General features: G+C 46.0%; 5 protein-coding genes across 12 annotated transcripts in view; 3 read left to right on the top strand and 2 right to left on the bottom strand.

Annotated features, from left to right (window-relative positions):
• The first annotated feature begins 81 nt into the window (after positions 1-81).
• On the top strand, positions 82-3,436 carry pdx1 (pancreatic and duodenal homeobox 1). The gene is made up of 2 exons (XM_076050302.1): positions 82-1,787; positions 2,743-3,436. The coding sequence occupies exons 1-2, from the start codon at positions 1,331-1,333 to the stop codon at positions 3,132-3,134; spliced, it is 849 nt and encodes a 282-aa protein (XP_075906417.1). The 5' UTR covers positions 82-1,330; the 3' UTR covers positions 3,135-3,436.
• On the bottom strand, positions 3,423-5,139 carry urad (ureidoimidazoline (2-oxo-4-hydroxy-4-carboxy-5-) decarboxylase). Its single transcript, XM_076050304.1, has 2 exons — positions 4,913-5,139; positions 3,423-4,315 (listed from the first exon to the last, which is right to left on the bottom strand). Exons 1-2 carry the CDS (start codon positions 5,085-5,087, stop codon positions 3,957-3,959), a joined length of 534 nt encoding a protein of 177 aa, XP_075906419.1. The 5' UTR covers positions 5,088-5,139; the 3' UTR covers positions 3,423-3,956.
• LOC142904299 (homeodomain-interacting protein kinase 1-like) lies at positions 4,758-13,802 on the top strand. 4 transcript variants are annotated; one of them, XM_076050299.1, is made up of 9 exons: positions 4,758-4,968; positions 6,755-6,933; positions 7,009-7,200; positions 7,283-7,464; positions 7,557-7,680; positions 7,762-7,884; positions 7,959-8,051; positions 8,157-8,323; positions 8,413-9,415. In XM_076050299.1, exons 3-9 carry the CDS (start codon positions 7,015-7,017, stop codon positions 9,017-9,019), a joined length of 1,482 nt encoding a protein of 493 aa, XP_075906414.1. In that variant the 5' UTR covers positions 4,758-4,968; positions 6,755-6,933; positions 7,009-7,014; the 3' UTR covers positions 9,020-9,415. The 4 variants fall into 4 exon arrangements, with proteins under 4 accessions (XP_075906414.1, XP_075906416.1, XP_075906413.1 ...); XM_076050301.1 differs by lacking the exons at positions 4,758-4,968; positions 8,413-9,415 and adding exons at positions 5,917-6,332; positions 13,663-13,802; XM_076050298.1 differs by lacking the exon at positions 4,758-4,968 and adding an exon at positions 5,917-6,332.
• Positions 9,467-17,368, bottom strand: LOC142904296 (receptor-type tyrosine-protein kinase FLT3-like). 3 transcript variants are annotated; one of them, XM_076050290.1, is made up of 24 exons: positions 17,034-17,368; positions 16,458-16,540; positions 15,546-15,697; positions 15,340-15,458; positions 15,130-15,241; positions 14,939-15,042; positions 14,640-14,815; positions 14,420-14,558; positions 14,138-14,318; positions 13,934-14,034; positions 13,692-13,800; positions 13,379-13,584; positions 13,186-13,295; positions 12,971-13,103; positions 12,519-12,623; positions 12,308-12,418; positions 11,991-12,147; positions 11,800-11,906; positions 11,594-11,715; positions 10,849-11,167; positions 10,635-10,734; positions 10,284-10,389; positions 9,994-10,210; positions 9,467-9,954 (listed from the first exon to the last, which is right to left on the bottom strand). In XM_076050290.1, the coding sequence occupies exons 1-23, from the start codon at positions 17,059-17,061 to the stop codon at positions 10,007-10,009; spliced, it is 3,084 nt and encodes a 1,027-aa protein (XP_075906405.1). In that variant the 5' UTR covers positions 17,062-17,368; the 3' UTR covers positions 9,467-9,954; positions 9,994-10,006. The 3 variants fall into 3 exon arrangements, with proteins under 3 accessions (XP_075906405.1, XP_075906404.1, XP_075906406.1); XM_076050289.1 differs by having other exon boundaries at positions 10,849-10,960; positions 11,045-11,167; positions 11,594-11,906; positions 17,034-17,366; XM_076050291.1 differs by lacking the exons at positions 15,130-15,241; positions 15,340-15,458 and having other exon boundaries at positions 10,849-10,960; positions 11,045-11,167; positions 11,594-11,906; positions 17,034-17,366.
• The window catches only part of pan3 (poly(A) specific ribonuclease subunit PAN3), a 14,154-nt gene continuing 1,135 nt past the window's right edge, over positions 14,429-27,447 (top strand). Inside the window, exons 1-18 of one of the 3 annotated variants that reach the window (XM_076050294.1) lie at positions 14,429-14,513; positions 19,368-19,489; positions 19,633-19,705; positions 19,801-19,871; positions 20,047-20,191; positions 20,416-20,633; positions 20,916-21,020; positions 21,107-21,164; positions 21,325-21,486; positions 21,997-22,113; positions 22,206-22,307; positions 23,287-23,452; positions 23,699-23,786; positions 23,932-24,071; positions 24,228-24,357; positions 25,509-25,573; positions 25,678-25,816; positions 26,299-27,447. The exon at positions 26,299-27,447 is cut by the window's right edge and continues 1,135 nt beyond it. In XM_076050294.1, coding sequence (XP_075906409.1) covers positions 19,376-19,489; positions 19,633-19,705; positions 19,801-19,871; positions 20,047-20,191; positions 20,416-20,633; positions 20,916-21,020; positions 21,107-21,164; positions 21,325-21,486; positions 21,997-22,113; positions 22,206-22,307; positions 23,287-23,452; positions 23,699-23,786; positions 23,932-24,071; positions 24,228-24,357; positions 25,509-25,573; positions 25,678-25,816; positions 26,299-26,439 — 2,034 coding nt within the window. In that variant the 5' untranslated portion in view covers positions 14,429-14,513; positions 19,368-19,375 and the 3' untranslated portion in view covers positions 26,440-27,447. Of the gene's footprint in view, positions 14,514-17,503; positions 18,340-19,367; positions 19,490-19,632; positions 19,706-19,800; positions 19,872-20,046; positions 20,192-20,415; positions 20,634-20,915; positions 21,021-21,106; positions 21,165-21,324; positions 21,487-21,996; positions 22,114-22,205; positions 22,308-23,286; positions 23,453-23,698; positions 23,787-23,931; positions 24,072-24,227; positions 24,358-25,508; positions 25,574-25,677; positions 25,817-26,298 lie in introns of those variants that run through there. The other 2 variants (XM_076050292.1, XM_076050293.1) reach the window with 2 other exon arrangements.

The raw sequence follows: 27,447 nt of genomic DNA, 5'->3' as shown, positions 1-27,447 counted from the left end.
TGTCTGTAAAGTCACTAAAATGCATTTGACGCCTTCATGCTTCATAAATCACGTTATGCGCGTCCACCACTGCCATAGTGCATGAGAGCGGCCTGGTTTAACAGTTCCTTCCTTTTTGAAACAAAGATCAAATATAAACACCATTAAGCCCTAGTGCGGGGGTTGATAGGCACAGAATTGGTCGACTCCCCAACTTTATTGCGTCGCTGAGTGCCCCATTAAGATACCATGGAAAGTGCCATAATTGCTTTCGGAGAACTCAATGCAAATACAAGGAGGCTGCACACTGTCGGGGTTGAAAACGTTGGCGTCTCGTAAAGTTTATGGGCACGGCGGCGGAAATCGTTGCTGCAGCGGGGCAAGAGGCGCAACGTGTCCCAGCTTTTGAGCTCCGCTGGCAGGTCGCGCTTTTTCTGGAGAGACGGCGCGAGCACGCGCGTGCACAGCTCCTTTAATCGAGTTCCGTGTCTCACTCGAGCCTTAATTGGTTTTTACCAGGGGTGCTGTGAAATGGAGCGCACGCACACTCGCTAATGGCCGGCAAACACCGGGGAGAGCGTTGCGTGTTTGCTTTCCCCCGGACGGCACTCGTGCGGCGACCCCTCGCATGCAACAAATGGTGTTAAATGGTGCATTTACATGGTGCAGGGGTTGGGGGGTGGCGTAATGGCTCCATTTTAAAAGTCAGAAAAGTAAAGGTTAATGAGAGAAGCCGGTGGAAATCCACCGTTGGCTGTTTGAGCTTTTAATCCGTGTCTCCAGGACAACAACTGCCCCCCCACCCCCCATCCAGGTGTCTTATCTGCCAGGTCAACCAATGTTTGCGCCCATACGTATCGATTAATTGGCCGCGGTGCGCGGACACAGCATATCCACATAAATTGTCCCGCGGCCTCTTTGTGTGGGGACAATCTTGGGTCGTGCATTCTTGTCTGTTGACGGCCACTCCAACTCGCCCTCCTTGCGCGCCAGGTGCGCTCCTACAGACGTACCTGCTCACACTGTCTGTTACTGTGTGCTGGAAACCACACGGGCCAGGTGGTGGGTAAACGTCGCCGTATTTACAGATTGCCACTGATTTACGTGCGCGCGACCGTTGCGTCCAATTTGCGGAGAGCCTGCGGGATAACCCCCCCCCCCCCTCCTGGAGACACGGGGGGTTGGGATCCGCCTGTGCGCCTTTGAGCAAACATTGGAGTCAGCGGGTTGGACGGCTGCGCGGTCACATGGTGCGGGGGCGACACACCTGTCTTGGAGTCTTCGGAGGCCGTCGAGCAGGTAGCTCAGACGCTCCACGCCGAGCTGGGCGCATGCGGCTCCCTCGGAAGCCATGAATCGGGACGACCACTACTACCCCTCGCAGGTGTTCAAAGACTCGTGCGCCTACCAGCGGTCGCAGGGCGACGACTACAGCGGCAGCCCGCCGCCATGCCTCTACATGAGCAGGCAACTGCACTCCGTCTACGCCTCGCCGTCCATGGGAACCTTGGACCAGGCCGGCCTCCCAGACATCGTCCCCTCGTACGGGCTGCCCATGCGGGAGGACCCGGGTGTGCCTCAGCTGCACCACGCTCAGAGCCTCCAGCCGCAGCAGCAGCAGCAGCAGCCGCAGCAGCAGCAGCAGCAGCAGCAGCAGCAGCAGCAGCAGCAGCAGCAGCAGCAGCCTCCCCCGTCCACTGCTGCAGGCTATGGTGACACCGCGGACCAGAGCAGATACCACCATCTTCCTTTCCCATGGATGAAGAGCACCAAGTCTCACTCGCACACCTGGAAAGGCCAGTGGACAGGTAAATCGTAACACAATCCCTGTGCCTTTACTCTGCCTATCATCGCAGTGAAAAGCAACTCATTCTAAGAACCATGGTGACATCATGCTCCTGACAACACCGTCATGGGTGTTTCAGTTTGCCTTGTCAGTCAATTTACAAAAGGTCCGGAAGGCAAATGTTTTCCCCTTTTCAGGTCTAATCGTAACAAAAAATGTACAAATGAGTCAATGCGTGTGTGTATTTTGTTCATACAAGAACAACTGAAACCATTAAACCATCCAAAACCTTGTAGTTTAATAGATTAAAACCTCTTTAAAACAATCCATTTTGTTTGATGACTTGAAAAATTGTTGTTTTACGCTTGGTGGGTAATGAATAAGTCTCTCACCCAAAATTGTATTTTTTGGAGAAAAAAAAAATCTATAAATTTAATAGTTTCCAGATTAGTAAAAAAAAAATTAAGCCACCTATTGATGAAGTTCTAGGAGAGAATCTCAGTTTGCAGGTCTTATTATCTGTTACAGGACGGAGCGTTATAATAATAATAATAATAATAATAATAATAATAATAATAATAATGATAATAATAGTGTGAGCCATCCTTTAAATGAAGACAAAGCTGACATGTTATTCGCAATAACAAGATGTCGTAACACTTCTTCTATTTGCGACAGTTTGTTCACTGGAATGAGAAATGTGTTGGAATAAGGGGAGCCTGTGAATAATTACATTTAGCTGCATTGTTTGTACAAACCCAGTGGCAAAATTCCTGAAGAAATAGCAATTATTGTTGTTATTTATTTTAATTAAATAATAAGAAAATCAGCCCAAGGAAAATCAGCCCATGTCTTTAAAACCACATCCTTTGCTACCTTTGCTTCTTTAAAATTACATTCAAAAAAGTTTTAAGATTTTGGGTTTTTTTGACAAATAGTTCTGTACTGGAATAGCATCAATAATAGTTTGTCTTCAGGACACTACATGATGGCGGAGACGGAAGAAAACAAGCGCACCCGGACGGCCTACACCCGCGCCCAGCTGCTGGAGCTGGAAAAGGAGTTCCTGTTCAACCGCTACATCTCCAGGCCTCGCCGCGTGGAGCTGGCGTTGACCCTCAGCCTCACCGAGCGCCACATCAAGATCTGGTTCCAGAACCGCCGGATGAAGTGGAAGAAAGAGGAGGACCGACGGAGGGTGAGCGGCGCCGACCCGGACCAGGACGCCTCCATCACCTCCGGGGATCAGGCGGAAGCTGCCGGAGGGGTTTCCTCCTCCACCAACCGACCTCACTCGTCACCCACCCCCCCGGTCTCACCTCTACACGGGCCAGCCATGGCTCTCCCCGGGGCCCGGGAAGCCGCGTAAACGCAACCGCTGGTCCTAAAGGAAGGACTTCCACTCTGCAGGAGTCTGACTCTGGGGATTTATCAGAGAGATCTTAAATCCGGAGTGACTGATGACTTAAGATCTCAGATAATATCCGGCTTGATTAGGAACTCCAAGGACCATTTTTATTATAGTCTCCCAAGAACTATTCTGACTGGATGGATCCCCACTGTCTCATACTGGTCTGATGGAACGTTTGCTGAATGTCGGCATTTTCTCCACCAAAGACGCTTACAGAAATTAAAAAAAAAAAAAAACAGAGCAAACTTGATTTCCTTAGCTATCGACAGCGCAGTGTTTATTTCCACTCTACAGATTCAACCCACAATGTGTGTGTAGGCTCTAAGCGTAAGGAATCGTCTCTATTAAAAAAAAAAAACGGTACAATGTAAAAGGAATCAGCCATGCAAATGCTTTAATGGAAGGGCATTGCTGCCACACTAGAAAAAGATAGAGATAGTATCACGATTTAGTATCACGTTAAAACGTGATACTAAATCGTTTTTTTTTTTTTGTATGGCAGCAATTCCCTTATGTTTTGATGTTTTAAGTTAACGTCATGTAATAAATTTAAAACGTGAACTGAATCGTTTTTTTTTTCTAGTATGGCAGCAATTCCCTTATGTTTTGATGTTTAAGTTAACGTCATGTAATAAATTTAAAACGTGAACTGAATCGTTTTTTTTTTTTGTATGGCAGCAATTCCCTTATGTTTTGATGTTTAAGTTAACGTCATGTAATAAATTTCAAGTTACTACATCCTGGCCTGCGGGAGGTGTGACGTCCCGCACTTGCGTGAGTTCACAGCTTGGCCGCGTCGCCCTGCACGTTCACGCGCACCAGGGCCTCCAGGCGCAGGCGGCAGATCTTCTTCACCTCCTCGATGCCGCGCGCCACCTCTGCCGCGCGCCCGTTGCGGCAGCGCTCGGACAGCTGGCGCAAAATGCCCGCCTTGTCGTGCATGCGGGCGCAGACGACGAACGGGAAGCCGAAGCGCTGCTTGTACTCGGCGTTGAGCCGGGCCATGAGGTCCACGTCCCCCGGGCTCAGGGCGTTCATCCCGGCCGCCGCCTGCTCATCGGACGACTCCTGGGTCAAGGTGCCGCTCCGCAGGTCCCTGCCCGCCAGGTCCGGGTGGCACCTGAGGATGCCCTCCTTACCTTGACGGAGAAAATGGATTGTTGTGCGCTTAGTTTTAAGTCAACGCATCCTAACCCTAAACCGACGTAGTGATGGGTCGATCGCGAACGAACCGGTTCTAAAAAGAGCCGGCCCCTGATGGAGCACACGCGCACACACGCGCACGCACACACGTAAACGGAAGTATGTATGTATATTATTATTATTATTATTATTATTATTATTATTATTATTATTATTTTATTATTTGTGTGTGTGTGTGTGTGTGTGTGTGATGTTGATGCGTTCTTTCACTTGTACATAGTTGTATTGGGGCGGGTGTTTGTTTTGGTATTTTATATAACATTATGTTCCATGTTGAGTGTATAACAATACACACTTCATATTTTTGATATGAATATTAGTAATTTATTTTAGCACATCATTTGGCCATGCAATAATATATGCAAAAATCTTGACTCTTTTTAGTGAGCCGAGCCTAAAGAACAGGTTCCCTGAAATTAGCCGGGATCCTTGTCACTAAAGCCGAGTTCAAACACGCTATGACGCAATTTACAAGAGAAAAAGTTGCAAGCGCTAACTTGTTCTTCTCCCTGTCATCTGCAGAGGTTTCTCACCTGAGAGTGGGAGCGCATCGATGAATTCCGAGATCGCAGCCTCCAGATCGTCGAAGGTAACGAAGGGGCGCCTCGACCACACGGCAGCTACGACGATAGGACACCTCTCCACCACGTTGCCTAAAACGTCCACAAAGTCCTCATAAGACAGAGCGTTCACCGAGGCGATGTCCATGTTGATGACACACTGACGTGCTTTCGAAATGAGGCATCGCAGATAGTTGCGCCTGCGTCCGCCAGCCAATCAAAACTTGTCTACTCGAACATACGCCCTGAAAGTTTTTTTTTTTTTTTTTTACCCGCACTTGCATTTCCTTTTAAGCGAAGAGAACGTGTTTTTCTTGTTACGCGTAAAAGGCCAACACAGTTTGTGGATATGTGTGTTGATTGTTCCCCCCTGATTATTTGATATCAAGTAAAGCTCCATACGAGACTCTTTCACCAGGAGGAGAGCAGAAGCAGGTCAGATTCCACGGGGGCAATGCACCGGTGGACGAGTCCCCCTGCACTTTGATTGTGCTCAAAATGTTATCAGTCAGATCCGCTGTCAAACTTTTGACATTACAGAATCAGTCATTTACATATTCAAAGTATGTCAAATGTAATAGCAGAAACCAAACATATAAAGCCCTATTTTGAGTAAACCGTGTATCTGCAGGCCTACTGTGAGATCACGTTCACTGCTTCATCAGACTGCTGTCTGAACAGCGCCCTCTAGCAACAACAACTTCTCACGCAGAACTTTGATGCATTTTTTTTTTTTTTAAGTTACTTACTTCCAATGGACACCACAAACATTTTGTATTATGGGCATTATTTTATTTATATGCATTAAAATAACTGATATTCTCATTACTCCAAACCTATTTACTCATCTCCTTTCTCTAATGCCAGCCGCTACCTTAGCTTTCGATTGGCTTTTATGATGTTTCTGAGTTCTAAAAAGATAAAAGTACCACTAAGTGTCAGAATTGGCTTTGCAGATGTAATAATGCTACTTTAAAGTATGATAGACCTGAGACTGCTGCTGCAGAGTATGGAAAGTGAGAAGGGATAAAAACTGCTTTTGTTTTTGGAGTTGTTTTTGGATATGGGGAACGATATGATGCTTTTGATGCCAACCTTCATTCAACATCATCCAAAGAGAAAGAAGAGAAAACAGAGCGGTAGAGTCCTTCACATGCAATGAGGAAGAATAAAAGCCTGAGGGTGGCAGTAATGCCACACTTAGGATTCAAGCTGCAGTCCAGACTCACAGAAGCTGCTGAACAGTTAACTTTGTGCATAGCGTTCCCTTTGTAGTAAGAGTTATTGTTTGTGTATTTGGACGGTGAAAAGCCACAAGCTGCGTGAATAAACCACGGTGAGAAGATCTGGGGTCTCTGACAGATGGTTTCAGGAAGTGGCAGCAGTTCATCTGGTAAGAAACCTTACATAAAGTGTGCAATCTTTAATATCCAGCCTAAACTGGTTGGGGGGGGGTGATGCGATCACGCTCGAGACGCATGTTAATGGCTAAGTGCGAACAGATGCTGCGAGATCCGTTCTCGTGATCCAATCACGCAAAACAGTTACAAGTGACCAAGTGAAAACAGGGCCTTTGTCTGGAGTGTAGGGGGCGTTACAGTTAATTAAGGTGAAGTTTTAAGTGAAGAAAGGCTTGAGAGTTTAACATAAAATAGATGAAAAGGGTTACATTTTGCGATAATGAACAACAAAAAAGGACAATGCAAGGTAAAAAAACAGATTAATAAACATACTTAATACAAACAGACTGACTTATTACTTATATACACACTTGGTACCCATCGTCAGCCTGGCATTTGCCTTCTCACCTCACAGCTGCACCAAAGGTTCGGAAAAACAGCTTCCTGCACAGCAGCTGCTCCAGCTACTCTGTGCTGAACGTCATTGGACAAGGATGCTACGGCAAAGTGGCCAAATGCCAAAACCTCCACACCAAAGAGCTGGTGGCCGTGAAGATCCTCAAACCCGACCTGAAGCAAGACATCACCAAAGAGGTAGACGGACGTCGCCCTTGACTTTATCCGACTGCGCTCTTCCAGCTGGTGCCACCTCGCCTTCTGTGTTGGCAGGTGTACATGCTGCAGCTGATTGGCCTGCTGAACCCCGACCGCAACAACTTTGTCAGGTTCTTCGAGGAGTTCCAGTACATGGGACGAACCTGCCTGGTGTTTGAAATTCTGGAGAAGAATCTCAATGACCTGATCAAAGAGCGTAATAACCAGCCGCTGTCACTGAGGGAGATCCGTCCAGTCGCAAAGCAGGTACGGAGTATCTTAGTTCTCAATACATTTTTCAAAGCTTAGGGTTTATTATTTATTTACTTTTTCTCTTTTTATGCCACAGCTTTTGGTGGCTTTGAAAACCTTGTGGAACGTCGGAGTCCTGCACACCGACATTAAGCCAGACAACGTGATGCTCGTCAACAGCAAGGAGCAGCCGCTGAGAATCAAGTTGATTGATTTCGGCCTCGCGATTTTGATTTCAAAAGCGAAGCCGGGAATGCTGACACAGCCCATCGGATACAGGTATTTTCGTATCCTTCTCTTTTTAATCAGTCTTTGTCACTAGAGGTTTTTCCATGACACGTTGGTCTTGTAAACTTGTCTTCCCTTCAAAGAGCTCCAGAAATCACCCTCGGCCTGCCCTTCACTGAGGCCATTGACGTGTGGGGCGTTGGCTGCACCCTGGCGTTCCTCTACCTCGCCGACAACCTCTTCCCTGTCGACTGTGACTTCCAAATGGTACCTGGTCAGCTACGTCAGACAATTTTAAACGATTCGGTCTGATTGCATTATTAATAACTGGAACTGCATTGCCTGCAGATGAAATGCATCGTTCAGGTTCTGGGTCAGCCTCAGGACCGTTTGCTGAACGGTGGAATCTACACCCACAACTTCTTCAAAAAGGCGGATGAGAGGCTTAATGAGCTGACGTGGAGGCTGATGGTAGAATCACTTGTAAAATCTTTTTTTTTTTTTTTTTTTTTAGCTTTTAAAACTGTTCTCCTTCATCCTCTTAGACGTCAGAGGAATACAAAGCTGTCGACAACCGGAAGACAAAAACGCGGAAGGCCTCATTTGACCTCCCCAGCTCGCTCGACGTCCTTGTCAATGCAAGTTGTTTCCTCTCATAGTCAATGCTGAACCTACTGCTTCGTATATATAATCCTCCTTCAGCGTCTAAGAGTCTGATCAATTTTTTGATTTTTAACTTTAAGATCTACCCGACTCAAAATTTCGGAGAGATGGAGGACAAACTGGCTTTTGTGGACCTGCTGAAACAGCTCTTGCATCTTGATGGGCGTCTGAGGATCTCTGCTTATCAAGCTCTGAACCTGCCTTTCATCACCATGACCCACATCACGTCACCTTTCAGCAGAGCCTAGTAAGTAACGCCTCAGTGATACTGGCAAATGGATGAAGTCATTTCTTTTCTTCCCCTCTTAAGACGACTCGCTATCGTCTTTATTTTAGCCTTCGTGTTTCCCAAAATGTTATGGCCGTCTGCTCGGATGACAAGTCAGTGGAAAGAATGAGGTCCTGCTCTTGCCCGGACTTCTCCTATTGCGATAAAGAGCCGGAGTCGGGCTTCTACGAGGAAGTGACGCCGCATCTCCACTCCGATGAGCAGTCGGACGAGTGGATCTCAGAGGCGGAGCTCTCGTCGGTCTGCTCAAACACCGACACGGCCGCGGGCTTCTCTTGCAGAGCCGAGTCCGACGGCACTTCCACGGACGGGCTGACCACCCCCTCGGACGTCTCTCGCAGCTTTGACGGAGAGCTTAAGCCGGTCTCTCTGCACCTGAGGCCGGACCTTTGTTTGTTTTGCAGGGATCAAGCTCTGGACAACCCCACAGATGGACACAACTCTCCCTCGCTTCCGACCGACGTGTCGGCGGACCGAGATCTGAAACCAGTCTCGGTGGCTCAGACCCCTGCCCCTTGCGTGTCAGTGGGGGTTAAGACTCCCTCTGCCCATGAGCCAGTCGCTCCCCCCTCAGTTCAATCGCAGCCCTTTGGTCTGTGGTCTCGAATGCGATCTTGTTTACTGTGTGTTGGGGCAGCAGACTGGGGGTCGTAGATTCAAACAGGCTCAGAAGGTCTTTCCTTCTTGTGGCAATAAAACTGCAATTCCTCACTGTGAAACCATTTGGACTATGTTTATAGCTGTGTACATAGCCTTTTCCTTTCTGTCTTTTTATTTTGCGTGCTTATTATTATTTTTTATTATTATTGTTGTAAATTCACTATAAAACCTCAATATGACAAGCTGCTCCCCACTCTTGCCGCTGGTCCAAGAACGGTGGATTCATGCCATTGTCCACAGGTGCATGATAGTCAATGATCCAAGGATCCAATTCATCTCCTTGCTGGAAATATTGGTTGGCGTCGTTGACGCACAACACCCAAATGGACTGACGCAGCAGTGTCATTTACCCCCGTCTCCCTGAGCAGCACACCATCTGTTGCATTGCCGTAGGGGAGGGAGCCAGCATTATACCCCCTTTAAAAAAAAAAAAGGGAGGTATAATGCAACAATTTTATGGGTAATTTATTAATGCAGAAATCACATCTCACAAAGAAAATCCAATCAACATTCTCCAAGGTATTTGGATTTTACTGGTTAGATATTTAATCCACATAAAATAAAGAAAATGCAAATATGAGTGATTCCTTTTTCTGCAGTATTTGGGATTTTCTTTGTGAGCAATCAGCAAGTGCTAACTGGTGGTAATTATAATAGAAGCAAGGCTGGCCAGTGCGTAACATACAGGTATGATAAACATGAAATTACAAGACATTTTTTAAACATTATTTTAAATTGCTTGCATAATGACAATTATTCATTAAATAAAACAATGCTGATTAACTGCTTGTATATTTACGTATATTTTCATCTGGCTTGAAAAAGCTTGGGTATAAGGCAAGTGATGCTCAGTATATAAGGGGCCAAAAACTTCAAAACACTGTACACTATTTACATTCAGACCAAACTTCTGCAAAAAGAAAATAAAAGTGCCGGAGATTTTTTAATTCACTGTCAATCCAAATTAGCTGATTTCACGTTTCACTGTTTATCGGTTGGTTTCAGAACCTCCTCTTCGGCTGACACGAAGTCCAAATCGGATTCTTTGCTTTGAGCGGCGGCGTGACTTTGAGAGTACTCATTAGCCGCCTGGCTGTCATTCTGCTTTGCCAAAAGGGAAATGGCCACGGCTGCCGGCGTGTTCTGGTAGTCGCTGGGCGCCTGCTCGAGCATGTTGTGGTAGAGCTGGCGGAAGACGGGAAGTCGGTCAGCGAGTTGCAACGGTCAGTCCCGTAACTCTGTCGGGGAACGGGCCTACCTTCTCCTCTCTGTCCGTCAGCAGGTCGCACATGAACAAAACCAGCTCGGAGAACGACGGCCGCTCACTCGGTTTCAAGGCCCAACACTTGCTCATGATGGCGTACCTGCGGGAGAGCAACATACGCCGGGTTGGTTTGATCTGTGCTGGAAGATTGTGTGATTTTTGTTGAAATGCAAGATGCAAGATGTTCTCTGACCAACTCATTTCACCACAACCGTCTGATCTATTTAGGAAGGGGAACTAGATACTGATAAAAGTAACAGTGCATCTCATTTGTAATAGTTTAACAGGAAGCAACAGGACGATTCTTGGAAGTATAAACATGAGTTATAGGTCAAAGACACCTACACTGCCTCGCTGGCGTAGTATGGACACTCCATCTTAAATCCGCTCTCAATCATCGAGTAGAACTTATCGTCCACCTTGACGCCTGGGTACGGAGTGACACCTGGGATGGAGCGGTTCGACGGAGAGATTTGCTGTTTGAATCAATGCGCAGGAACTAAGTGTTGCAACTGTTTTTTGCCTTTGCTGCTCATGTATGGAGGGCGAAGAAGGCTACCGAGTGAGAACATCTCCCAGAGCAGAATGCCGTAAGCCCAGACGTCGCTCTTCATGGTGTAGATCCCCTGGAAGGTGCTCTCGGGCGCCATCCACTTCACCGGCAGGCGCACCTGACGGGGGGGGAAACACTGTGAGTCACCAGAAGGAGAAGTATTGAGCGCGCTACTTATCGTGCAAGTTGCAGTTTCACCCACGTTTCCTCTCACGACGTAGTTGGAGTCATTGTCGATGTCCCTGGCCAGCCCAAAGTCGCCGATTTTGACCAGCCGGCCTTTCGTCACCAAAACGTTTCGGGCTGCCAGGTCTCGGTGGATACACTGTGACGGATAAACAAAGCAGGGATGTGTGATTGGTTGCTAAGGTTGACCGACAGGAAGAGAAGCTCTATGTATGTTATAGAAGGGTGTAAATGTTTTATTTAAAAAAGATTACACATTACATTACTATTTTTGTATATTATGTTTGCACGCTGTTGCCCATAAAGTCTGACCAGTTTTGTTTTCAGACTGTTTATTCCTATATTCTTTTAAACGCTTGGTTGGGCAACAATGCTCACCACATACTTACTCTCACAATATTTTATTTGAGTTTTTTTGCTGTTGTTTTTCCCAGCAAACAATGTCAGTATTGTAGATATCAGTTTAACATCACGCATCCATGGAAGTCCGATGTTTGGAGGTGTCGTTTGGATTGTGTCAGTGCAGGATGGAAAATTACAAGTGTAGAGGTTAGGGTCTCCTTACATTCTGTGAGGAGAGGAACTCCATGCCTCTGGCCACCTGACAGGCGAAGCTGAGCAAGTCGTCAAAAGTCAGAGTTTGCAGGTCCTCAGTCTCGTCATCAATGTTTTCATCGATTTCTGGCCCTGCAACATGAACTCGTGTCAATTCGAATGGTCGCAGAGGTACGCATATAAACGTGTGCTGTCGCCGGGAGTCACATGTCGCACCTTCGAAACTGTCGCTTGGTGTCGGAAAGAGGAGAGCGGTGTATTCCTGCCCTCTAGTGGCGGAAGGGGCCATATGCATATAGTCGCCGGATATGCTTTCTAGATTGCTGAGGAAACACAGTGTTTTTTCCAATTTAACAATGAAAATAATAATATTTTTGCAAAAACTATTCCCTGTATGGTGGCCCTACCTGGGCTTTTCCCCTGCCTGCAGATTGTGGTAGAGGCTGCTGAAACGGTCCTTGTTGAAAGCGTCGGTCACAGACTTATGGTAGCGCTCCCTGTTTTTCTTGAGGTAATTCAGAAGATCTCCGTAACAGCAGTACTGGAAAATCAGGTATGTTGGTCCTGTATTAAAAAAAAAAAGGGAAAACGTTAAATCCTGAGTACCTTTTTAGATAGAATTAATTACTAGGACAATGTTGACATCACATTTAATGATATGTGTGAGACTGAGATTAGATGCAGTGCACATGCGCGTGGATGTGCTTAGACGGCTTAAACGTACCTGATGCCGTGCACGCCCCGAGCAGGTTAACAATGTTGGCGTGGTGGCCGATGTGTGTCAGCATCTTCAGCTCTGACATCAGAGCCTCCTTCTCCACTGTCTGATGTTTCTCTGTGGGTCACATATGCCACATCAGCTTCTGTAATCCCCCCATTTCCCCTTCAGTAACATTTAGCATTTCACTCGGCGAGCAAACATAAGTTACGCTGACCTTTGAGCATCTTGACGGCCACCTGCTGCAAGACGCCAGGCTTGTCGATGCCGTAGGCTGTGGCCTGCACCACCATGCCGAAAGCCCCAGATCCCAATTCTTTACCTGGCGAGGCCCAGAACAAAACACATTGACTTCACCAGCATGGCTACAATGATAAAAAAAAAAAAAATCAAGGCAAAAAAAAGGTTGTTTCTGGAAAAGTTGCACGAGTTTTACATGTGGATTTAACAGGAAAACAGTTCAAATTTTGGGGACATTTTTGTTTGACTAAATACTTATCTTCTGTTTTTAAAATTTCTTCTCACAACACTCCTCCCATGCTTCCATTTCGCTAAAGAATGTGTGATTTCTTTATTTATTTTTTTTGTCTTGTTACAGAATTATTTTTACACAGCGCCACTGCATCTGAGCGCTTCCTCCTGTACAAAAGTATCACTTCTCATGCGTACCCAGCTCCAGGTTCTCTCTGGGGAACTCCCATTTCGAGTCGTACTCAAAGTTTTTGAAGTTAATGTAAATGTAATCGTTGTCATTTGGTCCCACCATCTGAATCATCTGAAGCTGCGGCTCATACTGAGGTCCCTGTTTGGAGACACAAAGAGAGTTTACGTCCTGCTGTCGTGCGTGTGTGTGGTTTGTCTTTGTGTTGCGTCGCCAAACGAACCTTCTTTTTCACAAAGTACACAAGCACGATGACAACGACGGTTAGAGCCAGAAGCAAAAACCCACTGCAAATTTTCAGAATTTTGAAGGCGCTGTCGTCATTGGAAGGGTCTGAAAAGGCAAGATGAGAAAACTCTGTCAATTCAAAACGACTTAATTTGGGAATTTTGTGCAACAATGTCACTCCTTGCTACCTCTCGAGACCAGGGGCAGAAGCGGGGGGGACATTGAGAACTTGATTTTGCACCAGGTGCCAACTGAGTTTGTCAGGCAGAACTTTAAGTAGTGGCCTTCCACCAGGTCTCTACGCAGTGAGCTCTTGATCATCTTGTGGCAGAATCGGTCGGAGTCTGTGTGAGACGCATCGGGGATCTCAGTCCAGGAAGAGGCTGTGTCGCAGCTGTTATGAGGCATATGAGGAAGAAAAAAAAAAGAAACACAAAATGTAGCGTTTGACACAAAATCCTTGTCTCTGCAGGTTACACTTCAGTGCACTAATGGGCATACCTGTCATTTGACGAAGGACAAGACATCCACGTATAATTTGCTGGGACAAGACTAGCAGTCTCACAAATAAAGGTGTTATTGACTTCATTGAAGCTGAAATCTGGTGGATCTAAAACAAAGTAAGTGGACAACAATATACCAAAATTTTGGTAAATATTATATTATTTTTTGGATATTTATTTTTGCATCCTTCCACAGAAGTTATTTATGTGAAAGAAATAAGACAAAACAAATTTGCTCACCTACGACACACACTGATATGGTTTTAGTTTCGTTTCGTTCTCCGGCCTCCAAGTGTAATTTATAATCTCCTGATTTAATTGGATTACAAAACTTCACAGTCCTACACCAGAAAAAAAAAAAAGTCCATAATAACGAATTTGTCAGAAAAAAAAATACAGTTAGCTGACATTAACCTCTGACGGCACCGTGTCATGCAGCGATACCTGTTGTTGTTTGTCACCCAGTTCTGAAGGGTACATTTCACCAGAGTATTGTCAGGGGTTTCCCAGACACAGCGCCGGATCACCGGACTGTAGGACACTTTGGCCTCCAAACAAGATCTAGAGGCATTCTCAGCTGAAAATGTTTTGCTTTCATCCAGCTGGACAGAGAGGTAACCTTGTGCTGAGGGAAGACAAGAAACAAATCAATACAAACAGAGCAAAAAAGGAGAAGTTAAACGTATTTTTCGCTTTTGTCTCCAAATGCACTAAGACTGCACTGACCTCGGACATCGACGTAGACAGACTTTGACTTGTTCCTATGACTTCTGCAGGTGTAGATGCCACTGTCGCGCTCTTCAACTGATCTAATAAGCAGGTAGGTCCGAACTTGATGTTCATGTCGATCATTTTTGATACACATCTGACATGAGGACATCACATTGTGTTATTGGCCGTGCATCCTCCCTTGCAGACCTTAAAAAAAAAAAAAAAATCTGCGTACCTCTTTGGCCGTGGAGGAACATGGCAACGTGATGGCACTTCTTGCTTCGCCATCTTTCTCCCAAACTGGGTATGGGGGGATATACGCTCGTATTTGGCAGCGAAACAGTAAAGGCTGCTTCGGACTGACAATGATGGTGGAGACCTCGTCACTTTGCATGATGTCAGCGTCTACATCTGAAACAGAGTGGCGTCGCACTGCTTGAACCATTGTAATCCTCAATTAGAATTTCTTATTGGCAGGTAAATAAAATGCATGCCAACCAAATCATTGGAATAATCCGTCCTATTATTTAATACCATAATTATAAAGTTGACTGCATTCTTGTCCCTCGGTAGTGGGGGCGCAGCACATGACTACACCATTGAAAGAAGCACTGGACTGTGTGTTTCCCTTCTTGTCTCTAATGAGAAAAAAGAAGATGCAATTATTGAATACATCAAGACGGTGGACGCAGACAGATGCACAGACATTGTGGATGGCGTCTTACCCAGCCCACTGAAATTGTGAATTTGGGCATTCGTCAGACATGCATGTAAAAGAAGGCGACTTCTTCAGAATCTCTAGACGGTCTAACACCAGCCCTGGTTTTATGGCGTTTTCTAGAGAATATTTAAGGAAACTTGCATCAGCTCTACGAATTTATCAGCACCGGATATTTGTGTGTTAAGCACTGCCACGTAAAAGAACTGTGACTCACTCATTTTTAGGTGAAGAGATACTGTCACTGACGTCTTGTTTCTCGTTTCACAACTCAGCGTGTATGTCCCCGAATATCTTTCAGTAAGCGGTGATAGGATCATAGGGTGACTTTCATTTCTGGGCAGGAAAACAAGTTTTTAGAAGAAGACACGCACACAAAGTGTCAAAGGGACACTGATAAGGCAAACACCGGTGATGACCTACATTGTTCGCACGAGATCTGAACCTTTGATGAAGTGACAGAGGGAGTATTGAGATGTACGCTCCAGTGAGATGGTGAGCTCAGTGCCAGCGCACAGGTTTAAGTTAACTGGGCCGGATGAACTAAGACTGTCATCGAGCAGAAGGCATGCCCCCTAGGGAAAAACAGAAAACTGTGAGAAATGCATCAATTCAGCATAAAGAGTTTATGATTCATGTTAAAGAGTAAATGCTGAAGGGCTTTACAATATCGACAAAACATTTCTACCATCAAAAAAAAAATAATTCTAAATGTGATATTTAGAACATTCATCTTCTATACCCGCTTATTCCTATTTAGGGTCACGGGGGTCTGCTGGAGCCTATCCCAGATGTCTTAGGGCGAAGGCAGGGTGACACCCTGGACAAGCCGCCAGTTCATTGCAGGGCCACATGGAGACAAACAACCATTCACACTCACATGCACACCTACGGACAATTTAGAGTCTTCAAGTGACCTCACATGCATGTTTTTGGAGTGTGGGAGGAAGCCCGAGAACCCGGAGAGAACCCACGCAGACACAGGGAGAACATGCAAACTCCACACAGAAAGGTCCCAGGCCCGGGCCCCAGAATCGAACCCACGACCTTCTTGCTGTGAGGCGGCAGCGCTAACCAATGCGCCACTGTGTCGCCGATATTTAGAACGAAAATGTTAAATATGTGGCTTGAGGAAGCATTAAGTACAAATAAAGCATTAGCTTTATGTCATGTGGTATAAATGTCAGTTAATTTACTGTTTGTTCTAACAGAATAGTTTCACTCAGATGATCATGTTTCAAAAACGTTTAGGAATGTCGCAAGTCAGGTATATTTTTATTTGACGTATTTTGTATGGTCAAGTCTTAACCTATTTTTGCGACTTGAAGCTTTTACCTTGTTACTGAGTATGCAAGCCCGATTCTCCGCGACCACCGTGCCGGAGCAGTGCAGTAAAGCGGCAAACGGGAGGAGAAATGCTTGAAGACAGAGAGATGCAGTCATAGTTCAAATGCTGTTTCATATTTTGCCACAAGATTGCAAAAAAAAAAAAAAAAAAAAAAAGAACAAAAAAGGCACAGCAATTAAAATTGAATTATAAAACACTGCTCAAAACACCATATGATAACAACAATGGCAGATGGGTTTGTTTTTGCTGGATTGCTAAAAGTGCACAGAATAGGTACAAACATTTCACAAATTTCAGAATCGACAAATGTGGATTCTCTGTGCATTAAAAAAAAAACAAACATTGTTAACACATTAAAATGGCATGGCATATATTTTCAATTTATTAGTTCAAGCTGTTAAAAGTCACATGATGGGTTGCTCGCGCTGTTGTGTCCCACACAGACAGATAAACGGCTTAGAATTTTGCAAGTGCTCGAGACGATGCCTGTGTGATTTTCAAGAAAATAAATAAATAAATCTTAAGCTCAACGCGGGACGGCCGCTTGAAAAGCTCTCACTCACCCGCAGCCATGCTCGCCTGCCCTGGCATCAGCGTATTCTCTCTGTCAGAGTCACGCACGCACTCATTCCCAGGTCAAATAGCGGAACTTTGATGCGAAGGATGTGGGCCAGCTACCTTTTAAAGAGGGGAAGCGCTTCCCTTCTGGGAACGGCTGCGATGACAGCCCCGTCCGGCTGTCAGACTGTGAGGCAGGGGGTAAATGCTTTTTTTTTTTTTTTAAGAGATGCAAATTGGCCTAAATTGAATGCCTTACAGCAACTTGCTTGTAAAAAGATAAGCTGGAAATGCAGCTTCCGAGTGGATTTAAAAGGCACTTGGAGTTGTGCGGTCACTTTTCTGTGAAATCCACAAAGTTGGAAGAAATTAGAATATTAATAGCACAGTATTTATTGTTCTATTCTCATGCATGTGTTTGGGCACGCACGCAATTTGCATCCCTTTTGTAAACATCGACTAGCTTAACCGCTCGATAAACGACCCATTGTAAGCCAGCTTCGGTTGAACCCACTGACTGATGTTGAAGGTTGATGAAGCAAACTTTACGACTTTGAGAACTTCTCCCGACGTTAATTGCGCGCCTTTCCATTATTTCTGCACACGATTGGCCGCGGGTAAGTGTCGTTGCCCACAATGCACCGCTCCGCTAGCCGAGCAGCCAGCGAGCAAAAACAACAACAGGCTACCTAACGGAGACGACAGCTATATGGACGGCGACAACGCAGACGACCCGGAAAACACGCTTGCACTGAAATTCCCCCGAGTTGAAAGAACGGCTTAGCTTTATAATGTGAGTACTGCGGCGCTTGGAATCGTCTCTACCAGTGTGGAGCTGTGAAAAAGGCACCTTTAGGGGGGAGAAATTTTGTTTCCAGGCTAGCCGACTAGCTCGCTAGGCTAGCTCTCCGCGTCTCTATGTGCGAGCGTCTTCCGGCAGCAGCAGCGGCGGCGGCGGCAGCAGCGGTGCCATGAACAGTGGACTCCCAGCCTCAGCTGCTCCGCTCGGGGGTGCCGGATTAGCCAACGTCAAGGTGAAGTTTTGCCGATATTATGCAAAAGACAAAACCTGCTTTTATGGAGAAGAGTGTCAGTTCCTCCACGAGGATCCGTCCATGGCGAGCATGTCGCTGCACGGTAGCGGTAGCAGCCCCGTACCGTTGTCAATGGCCGGGGGTGGCGGCACGCCAGCGGGATATTCCCTCGGCGGCACCGCGACGGCCTGTGCGGGCACCGCGGGCACCGGCGTGCCCAAGAAGAGCGACCCATTGGGGCCCGCGGGCACCACCCTGGACGGGCAGCTGTTAACCAGTGAGTAGCGGAACCAGTTTTACGGGGCCTTTTTTCCACGAGTGGCTGATCGTCATACTTTGGGGCCTTGTTTGGCTTTGTTAAAATTTAGCCCGGGGATTCACCTGGGCCTCCGTCGGTTACCCCATTCCCTAAAAACAACGTGGGTTAGACTTTCTTGCGGAACATGAGCGAAACGCCGGCGAGGTTGCCAGAACGGACGGCCCCTCGGTAGCTGTCTCTAAAGCAAGACAGCACGGTGGCATTACTTTGGAGCACTTTCCCGCAACATATGCCACAAATGCTCTCCATGCTTCTTTGGCGTTAACGGAAAGGCCTCTATCTACGCTGTCGTGCATGACAGCTGTGAGTGGGCAGAAAAGCCTGCAACCACCAAAGTTAGCGTATTCTAGCCACCAGCAAGTTCGTGACAATTCACCCAGAATTAAACTCACTCGTCTTTACACGGGGCCCAGTGACTTTGGTCCTGGACGCAGACCGAGCCGTGCACTGTTGACGTGCAAGTTGAGTGTTGATCGTGTGGCCGGATACTGTAGTAAATCGGATGTTTTGCTCACATTATTAGTGTTGCTACGCTAGCTCTCCGCAGGGCATTGCTTTTCTCTCAAGTGTAAACAAACCGCAAGCGTAGAATAAGCACATGCGAGCTTTCACAATCGACTCCTTATTCTAAACAGGAAATACTTGAAATGAAATGATCATTATGCACTACCAGTCAAAAGTTTGGACACACCTCTTCATGCAGTTTTTTTTATTTATTTATTTATTTTTTATCTTTACAACTTTCTGCACTGCAGATAGATACTGAAGACATCAAATATATGAGCAAGATATATGTAATTATGCAGCAAGAAAAACACTGTAAATAACTCTAAATATGCTCTTTCTGAATAATGTATAATTTGAAGAATTTAAACATATAAAACGTGTTACTAATTAGTGACAACACTTTTTGCACTCACACAGACACACTTTTGTTTCTCTTCCGTTGTAGTTTGTAATTGCCCAACCTTTGTTCTCATTCACAGTCCCGGGGATGGAGGGTGCAACCCTGAGCGATGCCAATCTTACCAACTCTTACTTCAGCAGCAGCTTTATTGGGGTCAATGGGTTTGGAAGCCCAGCAGAATCAAAATATTCTATGATGCAGGTACAGACGGGCCGCACTGTCAATATATTGGGTTGAACAGCGTGGTCACAGTTAAGCTGTCGGGTGACTGCATGTTGAAATTGGACCATATAAATACATGAGTACCTACTGTGTGACGCTGATGCACCTGTGGCTCTTTTTAGCGGATGACTACCAGCAGCAGTTCTCCCAGTCTCCTTAATGATGGTGCCAAAAATTTCAGTCACAGCACTCATGGTAAGATGTTCCTGCCAAATATTGTTCAGCACCCATGTATTGGATACTGTTTAAATCACCCCTCGCAAATTGACGTCTTTTTTCTTCATATATAGATCCGGTAAACTCTCCAACATCGTCATTGTTCAGCGATTTTGGTGCTCTCAGTATTTCCCAAAGGAGAAAGGTGAGTAGACAAGCTTCCCACCAAGATGAGAAAAGTTCAAGTTTTTGAACAGGACACTTGAAACATAAATGTGGTGCATTTCATGAGCTTTGCTTTTTTTTTTTTTATCTTTTGCCTTGAGTGCCTCTATTGGGAGTGGCGTGTCACTGAGCTTGTTATCTTTTTGTGCCACAAGGCTCCAAACCCGGCAGCAAGTGAATTCATCCCTAAGGGAGCTCCGCGTATGGCCACGATGGCTCAGTCTGCAGTCCAGGCCTTCCCCTCCCCGCTCTTTCCACATCCCGGCCTTAGCAGCTCCACAGCTGCTGCACTGGCACCAGGTGAGCGTTAACGCGGCATTACAAAACAAATTACCCTTGTTTCACCTATGTTTTTTTTCTTTATGCTTTTATTTGCCCCTGTATTTGCTTTTGAATAAGCAAAAAACACCTTTCAGCTTCGGTTGACGTACATTTTGCAAGATTACAGCCAGCCAACACTTAAAAACTATTCTCATAATATTAATTCTCTTAATAATCTTAATACCCTTTCTATTTCATTTCAGGCATGTCCCTGTCAGCTGGATCCTCTCCTCTCCATTCCCCAAAAATTACACCTCACACCTCACCTGCCCCTCGCAGGCGCAGCCACACCCCGAACCCGGCCAACTACATGGTACCCACCACTGCGTCTGACCAAGGCGCTCACATAATCCAGAAAGAGACTGTTGGGGGCACCACCTATTTCTACACCGATAACACCCCAGCACCCATGGCGGGGATGGTATGTGCTGCAGATGGGGTCTTTCTGTGTGTCGTAGTTGCATTTCTGAGTCCTTGGGTGCTCAGAAAGGCGCTTATAAATAACATGTATTAATGTATTATTACTATTATTGTATGTGTTATGTGTTTTTACTATTTTCTTGATATTCTTATTTGAATAAAAAGCATATCCACAATTCAGTACCTTTTTGAGCTGACTCCCATCACATTTCCTTGAGTTGAAAACGCGCTGGTTTTGATTTCTCAGTAATGGGAACCTGCCCTTGTTCTGTTTCCATCACAGGTGTTTCCTACCTACCATATCTACCCTCCCACTGCGCCACATGTGGCTTACATGCAGCCAAAAGCGAATGCCCCCTCCTTCTTCATGACGGATGAACTCCGACAGGTATTTCCTCTTTGCTGAAGGTCTCCTCTTTCTCCTTTTCTCCTGGAGTCCCGTCCGATGTTAATGATTCTTGTGTTTCCCTTCAGGAGCTGATAAATAGGCATCTTATAACCATGGCCCAGATTGATCACTCAGAAAACCCAGGTAAAAGGTTGTGGGACTTTAAAGTATTGTCGTCCTGAACACGAGTCAAAATTATCTCTATGAGTTGTGAGTCTGTTTAAAGTTGTTGCGTGCGTGTTTGGCGCTGTGTGCCCTTGTTTTTGTTTTGTTTTTCATGCGGAACGACGTCTGTCTTCAACAGATGTGCCGTCTGAGGTTGACAGCTACCACAGCCTGTTTCCCCTCGAGCCCCTCCCCCCGCCAAACCGCATGCAGAAGACCAGCAACTTCAGTTACATCACCTCCTGTTATAAGGCGGTCAACAGCAAGGATGATTTGCCTTACTGCCTGAGGAGGATACACGGTGAGAAACTACCAGCCAACTACGACCCGTTTATCAACAAGTTCATTGTAGCTCCATTAAAAAAAAAGTGTCGTCCTTAATACAACTTTCTGTCTTTTTTCTGCATGAGGTCTACTGGTAGTTTATTTGATATGCAATTCAATTGAAATGAATTTATCCACTAGCTTTAACTGTATTGCAGGGTAATTCAAGAAGTTATTGTCTTTTGTCCCCCTATTAGGGATGTAAATTAAGTTAATTCATTAATCGTTAGTTGATTGACCCTATCGATCGATTAATAATTCATTGATTAGCGGCGATTTTTCACAATGAAAAATGTGCAAGGACCACATTATTTAACCCTTAAATAATGTTGAGGGTCCAATTTGACCCATTTTTCAACAGTCAAATCACTCTAAACATTTATCCTCTGACTTTAAGTTGACTTCTTTCAAATGCAAAACGTGCCAGTGCACAAAATGTGCATTAATCAACGGCTTTATCCGTTGTATTTCTTCAAAATGTCTGCAGGTTTCCGCCTCGTCAACACCAAGTGCATGATGCTGGTGGACATGTGGAAGAAAATTCAGCATTCGAACGCTGTCACCCTGAGGGAGGTCTTCACCACAAAAGCCTTTGGAGACCACTGTACGTACGCGTTTGTGTTTGCAACTCGTCGTCGACGTCATCAGGATCGCGGTGAAATTTGACCCGACAGTTTTTTATTTTATTTGCTCCAGCGCTGGTGTTTTCCTACGACTTCCACGCGGGTGCAGAAACGATGTTCAGCAGACATTTCAACGACCCAGCAGCAGACTCGTACTTCACCAAGAGGAAGTGGGGTGAGTTTGTCTTCTCGCCTTTCTTTGGGCCAACAGTCTTTAGTCCTCTTCTCCATTTCTACTACCAGTGTAGTATTTCTAGTATTTGTGCTTTTTTGTTTTTTTTTTTGCAGCATGCTCTAATTTCACACGGTGGTGAATTTTTTCACTGCTTTTTTGTCTCCATCTGTGCTTGCCGGCAGCCTTTAGCGTTCTGTGCACAAACTCCGCGTCGCCCTGTGCAGAGCCGTGAGACGGACGCAGACGCTGCTGAGGATGTTTTGATTGGAGTCTGTGTGTTTTTGACAGTTGGCCTGTGTGCGTTTTTGCAAGTGTGACACGGTGGGCCTTTGAGGAAACTGTGGCTGAAACCAAACCTGTGGCAGGTGCTATCTGGCCTACCTACAGGAATACACATAGAGGAAGCAAAACCATCCAGACCCCTCGGCGCTGCGTGTCTGGAGAAAACATTACCAGCAAACTGTACTGCGCTCCCGGCGTCGTGCAGCAGCAGCAGGAAGAGTTTGGCTGCCAGCCGCAGCATTCAGAGAGTGCAACAGTTTGGTCGTCTGCCACTTTAAACGTGAATTTTGCGGTCGGTATCGTGCAGAACATGCCTTGATGCTGACAAGGATAACGCTACCTGAAAATTCTTTTGTAGAGATTAGTAAGAACTTGGCCATAACAATGACCAAGTTCCAAACAGATTGCAAATGTGATTGTACAAAGCAGCGTGTTGGCTTCCCCCGCCCACCCATCCGAATCACTCAACAGAAAATGCAGCTGCATCATTTTTGTTTTTTCGTGCGTGCACGCTGAAAGTCTGGATGATAATTTTATGTGGAAAATGACGTGCAGTTGTTTTATTTTGCACTACTTTTTTTTTTTTTCTTTTACACTTCCAAGTAAATGAGCAGATTGAAGATAAACCACAGTTTACGTGCACCGTCAACCTCTGCGTGACGCACTTGTGAGATTGGAAGGTTGTCTTTCCGTGCAGGGCAACATGAACCCCCCCCACCGAGGCAGCACGCAGGCCTGCTCCCCGAGTCCCTGATCTGGGCCTACATCGTCCAGCTCAGCTCGGCTCTGCGCACCATCCACACCGCAGGCCTGGCCTGCCGTGTCATGGACCCCAGCAAGATTCTTATCACTGGCAAGACCAGGTAGATGCACACCAACGGAACACTTTTCTCTATGCGGGCAAAACGGTCCGAGGCAGTTGTGGACTTTTGACTCGGAGCCGTAACTGTTAAAACACAGAACTCGATGCATTTCCATTCCCATATCGGACATTGCAGACCATTTACTGCAAACGCTCAAAAGCGGAAGGCTATTCTTAGGTCAGGCTTCTCTTTTTCACGCTGACCCGGGACGCAACCTGTTGACGATATCTGTCGCGTCTTTTGCAGGTTACGGGTGAACTGTGTTGGAGTCTTTGATGTCTTAACGTTTGACAACAGTCAGAACAATCATCTTGCCCTTATGCCACAGTACCAGGTACTTCCTGTTATTGTTATGTGTGTGTTCAGTACTTCATAAATAGTAGTAGAATTCCACATTGGGCGAACTGCAGAGTCAGCTGTTTGTCTTCACCACAGTGTGTTGCTTGATCTGTGTCTTTTTTGTGTGCGTTTGTGTGTAGCAAGCAGACCTTGTGTCACTGGGCAAGGTGGTGCTGGCGCTGGCATGTAACTCCCTCGCTGGAATTCAAAGGGAGAATCTGCAGAAGGCCATGGAGCTGGTGTCCATAAACTACTCGTCAGACCTCAAAAACCTCATTCTGTAAGAAAGGGGACGGCGGCGGGAATGAACTTTGATCGATTAAACCTGGTTTAAAAAGCAGTTTGAATTAGGTTGCTCTCTCGTGAATGATGTCGTGCTGCCTTTCACGCTCACGTCACACCATTTTGCCTTTTTTTCTCTCTCTGTGTTTTCAAGGTATCTGCTGACTGAACAGTCGCGCCTGCGCAGCGTCAACGACATCATGCCAATGATCGGAGCTCGATTCTACACGCAGCTGGATGCGTCGCAGATGAGGAATGATGTCATCGAGGAGGACCTGGCCAAGGTAGAGAAGTCGCATCGAACCGCGCGAGTTGGAAGCAAACAAATAAATAGCGCTGGCTTGTAATTGTGGTCTGAATGAAGGCCGTTGGTCTGGCGAAGCAGAAGGAGGTCGCGCCAGCTCAGTTTCTCAGTCCACTACGCAGCACCGGGTCTGAGTGTGAACGCCCTTCAACCTGGATTCGTCTCGTTAAAGTCTCAACTTCCTCTTCACAGCAAACAAGTTGTTTTGGTCGTTCCCTTCGTGCTGCTTATCAACAACATCTCTGCATTACTAAGTTTAGGGGAAAAAATAAATACGTGGTCGCACGCCATTTTTTTTTATTACTTTTATCGAAAGCTATTTTCTCAACGTTAGAAAAGGCAACAAGAGACCCATGATTGACCCAAAGCTGGTCCATCATTCGTTATCTAAAGTCTCTATTTTGTAAACTAAATAACAGCAACTATTGAAATTGCATTCAACCCCCTGCAAGGCCTTCTTGCTTAGAGACTGTCAGGAAAGAACTGTTGAACCCAAAAGTCACACTTCAGTTTCAGTTGTAACTGCCTCCCTCAAGTCGGCCTCAAAAATGTCACCTCTTTTCTGAGAAAGTCTTCAAATGTTTAAGCTGTAATGTTGAGGAAGGTGTCAAGAGCTCAACTTGATGGTGAAGTCGAGTGACACATCGCTAATCAGTTGAGAAGATGTACAAACCGTGAAAGGACACACCCGTCATGTGGAAGCACTGCTGCTTTTTTTGTATTTCTGCTTTTGTTCTTTCAGTAGACATTAGGGCACTTGTGTTCTATGTAGCCAGTGATAGATTTGTTTCTCCTCCTCCGGCCCCCTGTGTCACATTTTAGAACCCATGGTAGCCCACCGGTCGAAAAGTTTGCCCACCCCTGATTATAAGTAATTGCAGCTTCTTTCAAACGGTTTACTGTAAGGAGGATTCGTCATCTGAAACTGAAGACACGTGGTGCAGTTTGAACGGCAGAGTTCCCAGTTTCTGACGCAAAGCTCTCGGTGATGGAAAAACCACAGGCGTTTGTTCGTGTAACTTAGATATTGTTTGTAATTTCCAAAAGTTTTTTTTTTTTTTTTTTTGCTTAAATGAATAAAATTTCGAACATGTCAGCCACCAACTAATACCTCTCCCTGTCTTCCTCCAGGAGGTGCAGAACGGCCGTCTCTTTCGCTTGTTGGCCAAACTGGGCACGATTAACGAGCGACCCGAGTGAGTACGACTTTGACTGCCGCCCACCGCAGTGCGTTGCACGGTTGTTTAACCAATCTCTAACCCTTGGCTTTGGTTGTGTGATATCACCCCCACCCCCACAGGTTTCAGAAGGATCCAACATGGTCGGAGACGGGGGACCGGTACCTCCTGAAGCTTTTCCGCGATCACCTGTTCCACCAGGTGACCGAAGCCGGGACGCCATGGATCGATCTCAGCCACATCGTCTCCTGCCTCAACAAGGTCCGTCGGCTTTCTTACCTTCTATTCAGGTAGCGAGAAGTGAGATGTTTTCACAACATCTTTTCACTCCCGAGCTTTGACCTGTTAGGGGAAAAAAAAGAAAAAAGAAGAAGGTGCGTGCAGTTGCCACCTGATTGCAGAACTGAGATAAAAGTATGGTCTCAGGTGAACAGCAGGAGGAGCTTTTCAGCAACTGTGATCAAGCTTAAGCGTTGACTCCTTTGCACATGTTGTTTGGCTACAGAGCTGCTTTGCTGTAATCAGCGCATAGAACAAAACAATAATGTACCATCATTTGTAAATATATATGGTTACGTTTATGAACGTTTCCTTCTGGGTTTTCTGTAAAAAAAAAAAAAAAAAAAAAAAGAAAGAAAAAAGAAGAAGCAAAAAAAACCACCTGGTGTGGACCTTTGTCAAAGCAATATTGGGCAAGCCCTCCGAATGATTGTCAATGATGTATTTCCATGTTTTGTGCACAGCTGGACGCAGGCGTTCCTGAGAAGATCAGCCTGGTGTCCCGGGATGAGAAAAGTGTCTTGGTTGTGACGTACTCCGACCTGAAGCGTTGCTTTGACAGCACCTTCCAGGAGTTGCAGTCCGCAGCTTCGGGCTCTCTGTAGCGCCATCTTCGGGCCCAGGGTGGGCACTGCCCAGAACCTCGAGAACGCTATTGCACTACATGGAAGGACCAGGCTCACGGAGACAACATCAGCACAGCAAAGGCAGCGGGGGACAGCAGGGCACTTGGTGAACCTCAGTCACATACACTGACCCTGTCGCACCAGGAAGTCTTTTTCTAAAAGTGTAATTTTTTTTAAGTTTTCCTAAAAACCCGCAGCTGAAAAATGGTAAACAAAAGAAAAACCGAGAGATACGGAAGCTGTGACGAACAATTACGATGACGTTTTTTTAGATTTGGGGGAACAAAACGAGAAACAAAACTTTGACGTTTTGAACTTTTTTCCTGCTTTTATTGTTTATTTCTACAGTTGGGGTTTATTTTTCAGAAGAGGATGCACTAAGATTTTAATTTTTTTTTTTTTTTGGGGGAGGAGGGTTATTTTTCTCAGTTTGTGTGAGTGGCTGACAGGGTGTGCAAGCGCGAGAGCTTATATCACACGCGGACGTAACGACCGGAAACGACTCGAGATTGACAGACGAGAGAAATGCAGCTTTTCGGTTGACTGTGTCTCATTATTGGCTGGAGACCACGCCCCCTATGTTGCGGCGCGCTAGGCGACGGGAGATACCACTCAAGGCCTCTGCTTTGACAGAACGGCACCTGTTTTATGAAATGGGCCAGCCTGCCTTTGCCTAGATTGTCTGTTCCCCCCTCAGAAAGGACAAACACACTCGAGTCGGTTGGAGTAATTCTTAAAACTGGAAGAAAAGAAAAAAAACGAAGAAGGAAATTCTGACATTTTTGTTCAGAGATGGAGGAAGGTGAGGCTGACGTGGGTGGAGGGGATCGTCGGGCATCAGACTGAAGGGGTAAAGCGTGTTTCCTGCTGGCGCTGAGGAAGGGACGTCCTCTCCTCGTGCCGCTTTACAGAGTGATTGTTACTTTGGCCACAAATCACCTTTCTGATGAATGGAAACTGTGGTGACATGAAGTGCTCAAGGCTCCT

Source organism: Nelusetta ayraudi, unplaced genomic scaffold (assembly GCF_046127955.1).
Source record: "Nelusetta ayraudi isolate G7.1 ecotype Tasmania unplaced genomic scaffold, CSIRO-AGI_Nayr_v1 ptg000127l, whole genome shotgun sequence".
NCBI classification, from domain to species: Eukaryota; Metazoa; Chordata; class Actinopteri; order Tetraodontiformes; family Monacanthidae; genus Nelusetta; species Nelusetta ayraudi.
The sequence above is the reverse complement of the archived record's forward strand: the minus strand, read 5'-3'. Positions and strand labels throughout refer to the sequence as shown.

Coding starts and splice junctions, on each gene's coding strand:
- pdx1 (XM_076050302.1), top strand. CDS start 1,331: ATGAATCGGGACGACCACTACTACCCCTCGCAGGTGTTCAAAGACTCG. Junction 1,788..2,742: donor CTGGAAAGGCCAGTGGACAG/GTAAATCGTAAC, acceptor GTTTGTCTTCAG/GACACTACATGATGGCGGAG.
- urad (XM_076050304.1), bottom strand. CDS start 5,087: ATGGACATCGCCTCGGTGAACGCTCTGTCTTATGAGGACTTTGTGGAC. Junction 4,316..4,912: donor CGATGCGCTCCCACTCTCAG/GTGAGAAACCTC, acceptor TTCTCCGTCAAG/GTAAGGAGGGCATCCTCAGG.
- LOC142904299 (XM_076050298.1), top strand. CDS start 6,302: ATGGTTTCAGGAAGTGGCAGCAGTTCATCTG. Junction 7,681..7,761: donor TCGACTGTGACTTCCAAATG/GTACCTGGTCAG, acceptor CATTGCCTGCAG/ATGAAATGCATCGTTCAGGT. Junction 8,324..8,412: donor TCACCTTTCAGCAGAGCCTA/GTAAGTAACGCC, acceptor TCTTTATTTTAG/CCTTCGTGTTTCCCAAAATG.
- LOC142904296 (XM_076050290.1), bottom strand. CDS start 17,061: ATGCCAGGGCAGGCGAGCATGGCTGCGG. Junction 16,541..17,033: donor GCAGGCGAGCATGGCTGCGG/GTGAGTGAGAGC, acceptor TCTGTCTTCAAG/CATTTCTCCTCCCGTTTGCC. Junction 12,148..12,307: donor CGGGGCGTGCACGGCATCAG/GTACGTTTAAGC, acceptor TTTTTAATACAG/GACCAACATACCTGATTTTC.